The sequence below is a fragment of the Equus quagga genome, chromosome 1 (genome assembly GCF_021613505.1).
Source record: "Equus quagga isolate Etosha38 chromosome 1, UCLA_HA_Equagga_1.0, whole genome shotgun sequence".
Lineage (NCBI taxonomy): Eukaryota > Metazoa > Chordata > Mammalia > Perissodactyla > Equidae > Equus > Equus quagga.
In genome coordinates this window covers 97,819,007-97,831,631 of record NC_060267.1, presented here as the reverse complement: position 1 = coordinate 97,831,631, position 12,625 = coordinate 97,819,007, and the positions used below count along the sequence as shown (strand labels likewise).

The 12,625-nt window shown below is 49.8% G+C and overlaps 1 protein-coding gene across 9 annotated transcripts in view; it reads right to left on the bottom strand.

Annotated features, from left to right (window-relative positions):
• Window positions 1-12,625, bottom strand: part of CFAP100 (cilia and flagella associated protein 100) — a 70,961-nt gene that overhangs the window by 21,101 nt on the left and 37,235 nt on the right. For 8 of the 9 annotated variants that reach the window (XR_006891450.1, XR_006891449.1, XR_006891448.1 and 5 more), the window contains 3 exons: window positions 10,889-11,083; window positions 7,652-7,700; window positions 7,412-7,563 (listed from right to left, as the gene is read on the bottom strand). Coding sequence is in view for 6 of the 9 variants with exons in the window: in XM_046680958.1 (XP_046536914.1) it covers window positions 7,412-7,563; window positions 7,652-7,700; window positions 10,889-11,083 (396 nt within the window). In the remaining 3 variants the exon portion in view is untranslated. The remainder of the gene's footprint in view (window positions 1-7,411; window positions 7,564-7,651; window positions 7,701-10,888; window positions 11,084-12,625) is intronic. The other variant, XM_046680940.1, reaches the window with a different exon arrangement.

The following is a 12,625-nucleotide window of genomic DNA, read 5'->3' as shown; positions in this document are numbered from 1 at the left end:
GGACAAGCTCCTTCCCTGAGTGCAGTCTCGGGATGACTGCAGCCCAGCCACCACCTGGACCCCGCAGAGGAGCCAGCCTCGCTGTGCTTGGGCTCCTGATGCACAGAAAGCGTGAAATGATAAGTATGTGTCATATTAAGCCTCCAGGTTTTGGGGCAATTTGTTACGCAGCGATAGATGCCTAATGCAGCAGGTCCTAGCCCTTCAGGTTACTAACAGAGTAGGTGTTCTCCGGTGCCTGGCTTCTCTGCCTCAGCATGATGTTTGTGAGGTTCATCGTGCTGTCGCTGTGTTAAGAGTTTGTTCCTTTTTATTGCTGAGTAGATTTCTATGGTATGTAATAGCCCCCCCTTACATGTCCAGGTCCTAATCCCAGAACCTATGAATAGAGTATATTACTTGGCGAGGGAAAACCAAGGTTGCAGATGGAATTAAGGTTGCTAACCAGCTGACCTTGAGATGGGGAGACTATCCTGGATTATCTAGTTGGGCCCAATGTAATCACAAGGACCCTTATAAATGGAAGGGGGGCAGGAAAGAGGATCAAGAGTGATGTGATGTGAGAAAGGCTTGATTGGCTTTGCTGGTTTGAAAATGGGAAGGGGCCAAGGTGACATTTAGGAGCTGGAAAAGGCAAGAAAAGGATTCTCTCTAAGAGCTCCAGAAAGGAAGGCAGCCCTGCCAATATGTTGATTTTAGCAAGTGAGATCCATTTCAGAATTCTGGCCTCCAGAACTGTAAGAAAATAAATTTGTCTGTTTTAAGCCACTCTGTTGGCAGTAATTTGTGATAGAAGCAATAGATATCTAATGCACGTAATATGGACAGACCCCGTTGTATTTATCTGCTCACCTGCAGATGGACACGTGGCTTGTTCCCAGTTCCTGGCTAATATGAACAACTTGGCTGTGAGTGTTCCTGGGATTTTTTGCTACATCATCTCTAACACAGCCCCTCTTTCTTTCAGTGCTGGCACACACTGCTCATTTGTTGTATGTATTTTTTAAGAGACTTCATTTTTTAAAGCAGTTTTAGGTTCACAGCAAAATGGAGCAGAAGGCACAGAGATTTCCCAAATATCTTCTGCCCTCGATACTCTACTTCCTGCCTCAGAATGGCACATTTTTTTTTTACAATCAATGAACCTACACTGATGCATCATAAGCACCCAAAGTCCACAGTTTGCATTAGGATTCATTCTTGGTGCTGCACATTCTGTGGGTTTGGACAAATGTGTGATGATATGTGTGCATCGTGATGGTCTCACACAGAGTGTTTGCACTGCCCTGAAACCCTCTGTGCCTGCCTGTTCATCCCTCCTGCCCCAATGCCTGGCAACCGCTGGTCCTTTCATGGTCTCCATAGTCTCACCTTTTCCAGAATGTCACATATTTGGAATCATTCAGTAAGCAGTCTTTTTCAGACGGGCTTCCTTCACCTAATGATGTGCCTTTAAGGTTCCTCCATGGCATTTTGTGTCTGGGGAGCTCATTTCTTTTTAACGCTGAATAATATTCCACTGCTTGGAAGCACCACAGTTTGCTGATCCATTACCTACTGAAGGGCATCTTGGTGCTTCCAAGTGTTGGCAATTACGAATAAAGCTGCCATAAACATGTGTGTGCAGGTTTTTGAGTGGACATAATTTTTCAGCTGCTTTGGGTTAATACCAAGGAGTGGGATTCCTGGATCCGATGCTGTGGTGTGAGTGTGTCTAGTTCTGTGAGAAACCATCGAACAGTCTTCCAAAGTGGCTGCGCCGTTTTGCATTCCTCCCAGCAATGAAAGAGAGCTCCTGTTGCTGCGCCTCCTCACCGGCATTTGGTCCTGTCAGTGTTCTGCATTTTGGACGTTGGACATGGTATGTATAGTATTATCTTGTTGTTGTTTTAAGCAGCAATTCCTTAAGGACATCTGATGTGGAGCATCTTTTCATGTGCTTATTTGCCATCTGTATATCTTCTTTGATGAGGTGTCTGTTCATGTCTTTGGCCCATTTTTTAATCAGGTTGTTCATTTTCTTAAACTTTGAGTCCTTTATCAGATATGTACTTTGCGAATATTTTCTCCCAGTCTTCAGCTTGTTTTCTCATTCTTTTGACATTACCTTTCATAAAGCAGAATTTTAAAATTTTGTTGAAGTCCAGATTATCAATTCTTTCACGAATTGGGGCTTTAGTATTGTGTCTAAAAAGTCATCACCATACCCAAGACTATCTAGATTTTCTGCTATGTTATCTTCTATGAGTTTTATGGTTTTACATTTTACGCTTAGGTTTACGATCCATTTTGAGTTAGTTTTTGTAAAGGGTATAAAGTCTGTGTCTAGACTTTTTCTTTTTTTTTTTTTGTGCTGGGGAAGATTTGCCCTGAGCTAACATCTGTTGCCAATCTTCCTCTTTTTTTGTATGTGAGCCACTGCCATGGTATGGCCACTAACAGATGAGTGGTGTAGAACCAAACCCAGGCTGCTGTAGTGGAGCATACTGAACTTAACCACTAGGCTGCCAGGGCTGCCCTTTTTTTCCTTTTTGCATGTGGATGTCCAGTTGTTCCAGCTCCATGTATTGAAAAGACTGTCTTTGCTTCATTCTATTGCCTGTGCTCCTTTGTCAAAGCTCAGTTGACTGTATTTATGGGGGTCTGTTTCGGAGCTCTCTAGTCTGTTCTTTGGCTAACACCACACTGTATTTATGACTGTAGCTTTATAGGAAGTCTTGAAGTCGGGTAGTGTCAGTCTTTGGGCTTTGTTCTTCTGCTTCAATATTTTGTTAGCTATTCTGGGTCTTTTGACTCAATATAAACTTTAAAATCTATTTGTCAATATCCACAAATAACTTGCTTGGATTTTGATTGGGATTGCATTGAATCCATATATCAAGTTGGGAAGAACTGATATCTTGACAATATTGAGTCTTCCTGTCCATGAACATGGAATATCTCTCCATTTATTTAGTTCTTCTTTGATTTCATTCATCACAATTTTATAGTTTCCTCATATAGATCTAGTACATATTTTGTTAGATTTATACCTAAGCATTTCATTTTTGGGGCTGCTAATGTAAATGGTATGGACATACCTCACCTTATTGAACTTTGCAGATAGTGCATTTTTTACAAATTGAAGGTTTGTGGCAACCCTGTGTTGAGCAGGTGTGTTAGAGCCATTTTTCCAACAGCATTTGCTCACTTTGTATCTGTGTCACGTTTTGCTAATTCTCGCGATATTTCAGACTGTTTCATTCTAATTATATTTGTTATGGTGATTTGTGATCAGTGATCTTTGATGTTTCTATTGTATTGTCTGGGGCACCACCAACGATGCTCACATAAGACGGCGAACTTAATTGATAACCGTTGTGTGTGTTCTGACTGCTCCACTGACCAGCCTTTCCCCCTTCTCTCTCCTTCTCCTTGGGGCTCCCTATTCCTTGAGACACAACAATATTGAAATAAGCCAATTAACAGCCCTACAATGGCCTCTGAGTGTTCAAGTGAAAGGAAGAGTGGCACGTCTCTCACCTTAAATTGAAACCTAGAAGTGACTGAGCTTCGTGAGGACGGCATGTCGAAAGCTGAGACGGGCTGAAAGCTGGGCCTCTTGCACCAAACAGTCAGCCTGCTGTGAATGCAAAGGAAAAGTTCTGGAAGGAAATTAAAAGTGCTGCTCCAGTGAACACGAATGATAGGAAAGCAAGACAGCCTTATTGCTGACACGGAGAAAGTGTGAGTGGTCTGGACAGAAGACCAAACCAGCCACAACATTCCCTTAAGCCAAAGCCTAACCCAGAGCCAGGCCCTGACTGTCTTCAGTCTCTGAAGGCGGAGAGAGGAGGAAGCTGCAGAAGAAAAGTTTGAAGAACCAGCCAGCGGAGGCTGGTCCGCGAGGTTTAAGGAGAGAAGCTGTGCCCATAACACAGAAGGTGAAGCAGCACGTGCTGATGTAGACACTGCAGCAAGTTACCCGGATGATCTAAGTAAGATATTAATGCAGGTGGCTACGCTGAACAACACGTGTGCGATAGAGACACAACAGCCTCATATTGGAAGAGGATGCCATCTAGGACGTTCACAGCTAGAGAGGAGTCACTGCCTGGCTTCAAAGCTTCAAAGGACAGGCTGACTCTCTTGTTGGGGGCTAATGCAGCTCGTGACTTTAAGTTGAAGCCAATGCTCATGTACCATTGTGAAAATCCTCGTGCCCTTCAGAATTATGCTAACTCCACTCTGCCTGTGCTCTATAAATGGAACAACGAAGCCTGGATGGCAGCACATCTCCTTACAACATGGTTTACTGAATATGTTAAGGCCACTGTTGAGACCTGCTACTCAGAAAAATAAGATTCTTTTTGAAATATTACTGCTTGTAGATAGTTCGCTTGGTCACCCAAGAGCTCTGATGGAGAGACACAGTGAGATTACTGTTGTTTTCATGCCTGCTCATACAATATCCATTCTGCAGCCCATGGGTCAAGGAGTAATTTCGACTTTCAAGTCTTATTATTTAAGAAATACATTTTATAAGGCTATGGCTGCCAAAGATAATGATTCCTCTGATGGATCTGGGCAAAGTAAATTGAAAACTTTCTGGAGAGGATTCACCATTCTAAATGTTCTTAGTGACATTTGTGATTCGCGGGGAGAGGTCAAAAATATCAACATGAACAGGAGTTTGGAGGAAGTTGATTCCAGCCCTCATGGACGACTTTGAGGGCTCAAGACGTCAGTGGAGGAAGTCACTGCAGATGTGGTGGAAACAGCAAGAGAACTGGAATTAGATGTGGGGCCTGAAGATGGGACTGAGCTGCTGCAGTCTCATGGTCAAAGTCTAACGGATGAGGAGTTGCTCCTTGTGGATGAGCAGAGAAAGGGGTTTCTTGAGATGGAATCTGCTCCTGGGGAAGATGCTGGGAAGACTGTTGAAATGACAAGGATTTAGAATTTACATAAACTCAGTCGATAAAGCGGCAGCAGGGTTGAGAGGGCTGACTCCAACTTTGAAAGAAGTTCTGCTGTGGGTAAGATGCCATCAAACAGCACCACACGCTGCAGAGAAATCGTTCATGAAAGGAAGAGTCAGTCAGTGCAGCAAACTTCATTGTCGTCTTACTTTAGGAGGTTGCCACAACCACCCCCCACTCCAGCAACCACCGCCCTGATCTGTCAGCAGCCATCAACGTCAAGGCAAGACCTTCCACCAGCAAAAAGATTATGACTCGCTGAAGGCTCAGAGGATGGTTAGCATTTTTTAGCAATAAAGTATCTTTTAATTAAGGCGTGTACATTGTTTTTTTAGACATAATGCTATTGCACACTTAATAGACTCCAGTTTCCTGTAAATAGGACTTTTATATGCACTGGGAAACCAAAAAATTTGTTCGACTTTCTTTGTTGCAACATTTGCTTTATTGCCGTGGTCTGCAATCTCTCTGAAGTAGGCCAGTTTTGTGTTTTCAATTTCGAATTCACTTGTTCTTCGCTCGTATGTAGGAGAGTGTCTAACTTTTGTATATTAACTGTGTGATCTTTAACCTCACTATAATAGCTTCCTAGTTCCAGGTTTTTTGTTGACTTTTTCAGGTTTTCTACAGAGATGATCGTGTCATCTGTGAAGAAAGATGGTTTTATTTCTTCCTTCCCAATCTGTGAATCTTTTATTTCCTTTTCTCGTCTTTCTGCATTGGCTGGGATTCCCAGGATGATGAAAGGCGTGGTGAGAGGACACCTTCGCCTTGTTTCCTCATCTTAGCAGGACAGCTTGAATATCACGTTAGCTGCAGCGTTTTCGTAGATGTCTTTGATCAAGTTCCTCTCTACTCCTAGTTTGTCGACAGTTTTTATTATGAATAGGTGTTAGATTTTATCAAATGCTTTTTCTCCATTTCCTGACATGATCAGATGATTTTCCTTTTTAGCTTGTTGATGTGATGGGTTTAACTGATTTTCAAATGTTGAACTAGCCTTGCATGACTGGGAAAGGTCCCACTTGGTCATGGTGTATAATTCTTTTTATACAATGTAGAAGTCAATTTGCTAATAATTTGTTGAGGATTTCTACATCTATGTTCATGAGCGTACTGGTCTATGGTCTTCTTATCATGTCTTTGGTTTGGCACTCAGTTAATGCTAGTCCTATAAAATGAGTAGGAAGTACTCCCTCTCTTTCTATCATCTGGAGCAGATTGTAGAGGAGCGGGATAATTTCTTCCTCAAATCTTTAGTAGAATTCACCAGTAAACCCATCTCAGTCTGGCACTTTCTTTTCCAGAAGGTTACTAATTAATTGATTGAATCTTCTTAATATATAGGCCTATTCAGATTATTTATTTGCTGTATATTTTTTGAAGCGTCTTATTATTATTGTTTGCTGAGAAGGGTGGGTGAGTTCACGGGAGTTAAATGCACACGTGCTGGCTCCTCTGGCCACCAAAGCGGAGCACATGGAACTTTAACCACTAGACTACGGGGCCGGCCCCCCCCCTTCCAGCTTTTTAGGAAACATAATCTTGCCTGAGAGCTGGTGGTTTCACATCATTCTGAAGACTCCCACAGAAGACTCTCCATGTCAGGACATATGCCAACAAGACATGGGTACTAAGAACATGGCTCGCCATGGGACATCAAAGCCTTGGGCTGGCTACAACCACAGGGACTTTGCACTTGCTTTCCCTGTGCCTGGAACTCTCTTCTCCCAGCTGTGTGTGGCTTCCCATCACTCAGGAAGTGCCTGGCTCAAATGACACCTTCCCCTGGAAGCCTTTCCTGCCTCCTCCCATCTGCACCCACCCTCCACTTCAGTCCCCTTCTCATGTCAATCTCTTTATTTTCCTCCTAGCACATGTCAGCATCTATGAGTCAAATCTGTTGCTTGTCTCCCCCCATTGAATGTCAGCTCCATGAGGCAGGGCCTTGCCTTATTCTTGGAGGGCCAAGCCCAGGCCTGACCCAGCATAGGTGTTCAGTCAGTTTTTGGGAATGAATGATGAGCCCTTGCTCTAGACAGGCCTCACCCAGTGCCCCAGCCTGACCCTGCCCAGCCCAGCTCTGCTGGGTGTGGTGTCAGAGAAGGCACCTGGGCAGAAGATCCTGGGAGATGTCCCCTCTGGCTGCAGGCTGCTCCAGGGTGGGGAGGGGACCAGCCGGCGTGGCTCCACCCACCTGACCTACTCCCACTCAGCGCCCCCTTGCCTGAGAGGACACATCCTCTTCCCAGAGCCAGGCCTATAAGGCTGAAAATGGAGCTTTCCAGAAAACTGAAGCCAGGGCAGGGCCAGGGAAGTGGATGGGGAGGGTGGAGGGCCGCCCATCCCGGGTTCCAGGGCTGTAGGGGTCCCAGGATGGGAGCCAGGGACAGAGCCCCTGCCTGCCCCCCTCCCGCCCCCGCCCCCCGGGGCCACTGCAGGAGACCTACATGCGGATCTGGGTGGTTTTCAGGTTGAACCTCAGCTCCTCCAAGGCCTCCTCCATCTCCTGCGTGTTCTGGATCAGTGAGAGGTTCTGCTCCTCCAGCTCCGTGAAGACGTCCAGGAGCTGCTGGGGCTCCGTGAAGTACAGCGCCAGCTCCTGCAACCAGAGCCGTGCATGTGGGGGCTCGGCAGCCGGGCCAGGCGGGCAGGCAGCTGGGCGGGCCCCCTGGAGCAGGGCCACTGACCTCCCCGTCGCTGTCCGGGTCCTCCTGCACAGGGAGGGCAGAGCTTGACCTGCAGGGAGATGCGCGGTGAGGCACGGCCTGCAGCAGAGGGTCTGAGGGCCGGCCTCCCCCTCCAGTGGTGCAGACCCTGCGTCACCAGAGCACCTCCACACCCGGGACCCCGATCCCCCTCCTCCCTCCCACAGTTCCTAGGCAGTGCACCAGCTTCCTCTTGGCCCCCCAGCTGTCACACAGCAGCCAGGGGATAGTTTCAAACTTCAGTTAGCTCTTCTCACTCCAGTTAGAATAAAGTTTGGCCTCCCACGAGAGCCTGTGGCCAGTGACCTCTCAGCCCCGGCCTCCCCGCCGCCCAAGGCTACTCTGCTTGCCCCAGTGCCGTCCCTCCCTGAGGGCCTTTGCCCCTGCAGCTCCCACTGCTGGGGTGCCCCTGCCCGTTTACCATTCTTTTTCTAAGAGCCACTTTCAGGCCTCCTCTGCCCACCTCCCTGTCTAGTTTTGGCCCTGGCCCTTGTCCTTGATGGCCCCACTCACAGCTGTTGTGACGCTCACGGCCACCTGTGACTGACCCCGAGCACCCCACAGGGGTGGGTACCGTCCCAGGCCAGCCCACAGGGGCACGGGAAAGGCTGTGTGGTCTTTGAGCACAAAGCTTGTGCCCCGGAAGGCCCCACTGGGTGGGGACCTGACCAAGGCCGACATCCGAACATGTGTGACCGCCCCGCCTGCCTGCTCCAGCCTGGGCCCCTGCCCTGGACATGCAGGTGCTGCTGGCTGGGGACTGTCCCAACACAGGACCTGGCGGTGGGAGCTCCAGGGCTGAGGGGCAGCCTAGGCAGAGTAAGCATGCATTTCTAAGCTCTTGGAGCCTCCTTTCAACACTGAACTGGAAATAACAGTTCCCACCGGCAGGGCTAGCAGAGATCCGAGTTAGCCTGCTGCACCAGTCTGGCCCACTGATGGTGGTTGGTCTTCTCCACAGGCATGCCCGTGGTGCCTGAAGATGCATGTGAGCTTGGAAACTGGTCATGCTCGGGTCCCCTTCTAGCACAAGAAGCATCAGTTCTGGGCACGGGAGTCTGAGTGTGCAGAGCACCTAAGAGGGGCACCCATATGCATGTGGAGCTCAGGAAGAAGAGAGGACAGAGCCATGGGAGCAGGTGGCCAGGCTGTCATAGAGAAGGAAGGACAGAGCACGGAGCACCTAAAGGATGAGCAGAAGATACAAAGCCCATGAAGGAGAGGGAGGGGAGAGAGAGGGGAGAGAGGTGGCAGTGCTGGAGGAGAAAGGGAGGGGAGGCCCTGAGCCCTGGGCCACCCACCCTCCCATCCTCACCAGCATCAGCAGCCTCATCCAAGCTGATCAACCGTAAAGTTTCCAGAAGGAAGCATAGGAGAATATTTTAGTGACTTAGGGAAAGATTTCTTAAGTAGGATGCAAAATGCAGCAATCATAAAAGCAAAGATTGGTACACTGGACTCCAAAGATAACTTCAAGAGGCTGGAGAGAGAACTTCAATAAGGCAGGATGCAGAGGGGGCGAAGATAGTCCTACTATGCTTATTTCAAAAAGGACGGGCCTCCAGAATAAAGAGAACTAAGAGAAAATCAGAAGAAAAAGTCCAATGATCCAAAGAACATACAAAATTGAACAGATGCTTCTCAAAGGATATCCGAATGGCCATCATATTTGTCATCATGAAAAGGTCATTAAAACCACAATGAGACACCATTCCACCCACATATTAACCTTGTCTTTTATTCTCTGGGTTTTGATGTGTTTTTTGGCTGAGGAAGATTGGCCCTGAGCTAACGCCTGTGCCAGTCTTCCTCTGTTTTATTTGGGCTGCTGCCATAGCATGGCTGCTGATGAGTGGTGTAGGTCTGCACCCTGGAACTGAACCGGCAAACCAGGGCCACCAAAGCGGAGTACGCCAAGCTTAACCAGTATGCCCTGGGCCGGCCCGGGGGGTCTGATGTTTTGACGCCTGGGGCCGTGCTGACCCTGGAGAGATGTCCCTCCCAGGGCTGGACGATTCCTAGAGAGAGTGGCAGACAAGCCTTTGAACATGCCTTTCAAACACAAACCAACCAATCCTGAACCCACACCCAAGCTCACCCTTGGGCCACCAGATAACTCGTGCGGAGCCCGGAAGTCACTCAGACCAGCTACTCCTAGGCCTGTTTGCTGCCTCACTGCTCCTTCCCGTGGAAACCACAGCAGGGGCTCCGCCCACAGCCCCCGCCTCAGCCTCCTGACCACCTGGGTGCTCCCCCTTGGGCTGGCCAGGTGGTGGGCCCCTCCTCTGGGGCTGCGAGTCACAAACCACCTTTTCACCGGGCGTTGTCTTCTGATCTCTGGGCCTCACTGAGCCTCAAATTTTCTACCAACACACGGTTTTCAAACCACCCTGCCGGCATCCTGAAATGAAGGGATTGCGATGCCGTGGTGTGCGGAGGCTGTGGGGCAGCTGGAGCTCTCCGGCTGCGGCGGGAGTACAGCACGGGGCAGCCCCCGCGGGGGACGTTCATCAGCAGCTACTGAAGCTACACGTGCGCGCGCCCATGCGCCTGCGATCCCACCCCTGCTCTGACCCCAACAGCGCTCGGGCCCAGGACAGTGCTCACACACGGGGACAGGACTGTGCCGCAGCTTCAGGCACAACAGCCAGGGTGCGAAACCACCCCGATGGCACCAAGAGGAGCAAGGACAGAGATGGGGGCTTCTTCACACAGTGGGGACGAAGAGCAACGGCAGGAAGAGGCTGGGCGGCCAGGTGGCCGGCATGAGTGAAGGCAGAGCCAAGGGCTCCCTCTTTGCTTCTCAGGGCCTCAAGTCTCAGAGCCCAGAAAGAGCCCAGAAAGAGGGGCCCAAACTGTGGTCACCCTCCTGGGGTGAGGCTGCCTGGGAGCGGGCATGAGACCGTTCTGGGCACTGGGAACATTCTACATCCGGTCTGGGTGTGCTTACACGGGGATATAGGTGTGTAAAAATGCAAGTGTTCACTCCAGATTTGTTCATTTTGTGATATGTCGATAACTTCTCAACATAAGAGAAAAAGTAAAAGAAGTAAAAACAAAAGTAAAGTAAAAGAAAAGAAGTAAACAAGTAAAACTAAAAGACCTAAGTCTGATCAGCTTTGCCAAAACTTCGCGGCCTCTGCAGGCCCGGACCCGAGGGTGGACTCTGGAGCCAGAGCCCAGGGTTCCGACTCCACCTGGCTGTGCCCGTTTCCTTGCCTGTCACATGCTAGGGCTTGGCGGGCTGAGCTGGAGGAGTGAGATGACGGGGTGGAGGCTGGCTGGGGGCAGGAGGAGGTCTGTCCTGTGGCACTCATCACGGCTGGAGAAGACAGGGTGTTCTCAGCAGCACTGCGGGAAGAAATCCAGAAGATGTTTGAGAGGTCCTTGGCTGTCCAGTGGGTGCTGGAGGAGCTACAGGGTGACAAATAGAAATGGCAAGCAGTAGGAGATATTGGAGTACATGAGGAAGCCATTTGGTATAAACCTAATTCGGCCTGACCTTGTTTTTCCAAAAGGGCTTGACCGTGGCCATTGAGCACACATTGTATATCTGCTTTAAACATTTCCTATGGCAAGAACAAATGCCCTTAAGATAAAGGTGCAACTTCCCTCCCCCTCCCAAAGCTGGCATTTCCTTAAGGATTAAGCATCTTTCCTTAGGCGAGGAACTGATTGCTGCGCTCACCTGTGACCACCCAGCTTGAGACAACAAACTTGCTTCCTGCTGTGTTCACCGAGACAGCAGACCTACCTGCTGTTTCCATCAATCGCTGTGTGGACAGAGCAGTTTCGCGACTATTGTGGGAGGGACATTTCAATCATATGTGAAACATCCTGTTCGGGGGTATGTAACCACTCTGTGCACCTCACTTCTTTGGTGCCCTCTCTTCCTTCGGGAAGAAAGGCCCCGGGCCATGGTCCTCACATTTTAGCTCAGAACAAACTCTCCCAAATCTTCATTTATAGATTGGTTATGGATTATTTCCGTCGGCAGGGGCAGCAGTCACTGGGGCTGGAATCTGCCCCCAGAAGAAAGCCTGGCCCTCCGCAGGAGCCTCCAGCCGATGGTGGAGTGTCAGGTGCTGAGACCGTTCCACAGGGCCAGCAGATCCAGCCCTGAAGCCCTGGGAGACGGCGGGGTTGCTGTGATAGCTTGGCTAGGTCAGACATTCTTGATGTTTCCATGAAGGGGGTTTTAGGTGACATTAACAATTACATCAGTAGACTCAGAGTCAAGCAGGTGACCCTTTATCCCGTGGGTGCACCACATCCGATCAGCTGAAGGCCTGAACAGAAAAGACTGACCTGCTGGGAGAAGAGGGCCTTCTGCCAGTGGACTGCCTTCGGACTCGCACAGCGGCAGCTCTTCACTGGCCCTCCAGCTGCCTGCTGCCCCAGACTGTGGACTTGCAGCCCCGCAATCGCAGGAGCCAATCAGTCTCTCTCTCTGCCAGGCTCCCAGGGAGTCTAGACTCCAGCGACAGGTCAGCGCTCTGGCAGCGGTCCTGGCACTGTGACAGCCAGTGCCCACTGGCCATCTGGGCCTGCGGTCAGAGCCTTCGCCATGTTCACATACTGTGAATATCGCTGCCACCTGGAGGCACCAAGGGGCCCCGGGGGAGCTGGAACCCTGGCTGAGAAGGGCAGCACCACGGCTATATTGCGGGCTCAGCTCCCAGTCAAAGGATGGTCACAGAAAACCGCCTTTGCTCCTTCTGAGCTCAAATCCTAGGGACACACCGGGTCTCTTTTGACCTACAAAACATCAACTTCAAAGGTCCAACCTCTTATTTGCATAAAAAGGGCTGGAAGGGTTTGCAGGAGATAACCAGGCCCCCCTCCCCTGCGCCCCCACAGCCTGAGGCCAGCAGTCTGGGTGGGGAGGGGCAGGAAGGAGTGCCAGGGCGGGGGGTGGGGGGGGGTTGGGGGGGGGGGGGGGGGGGTGGGGGGGGG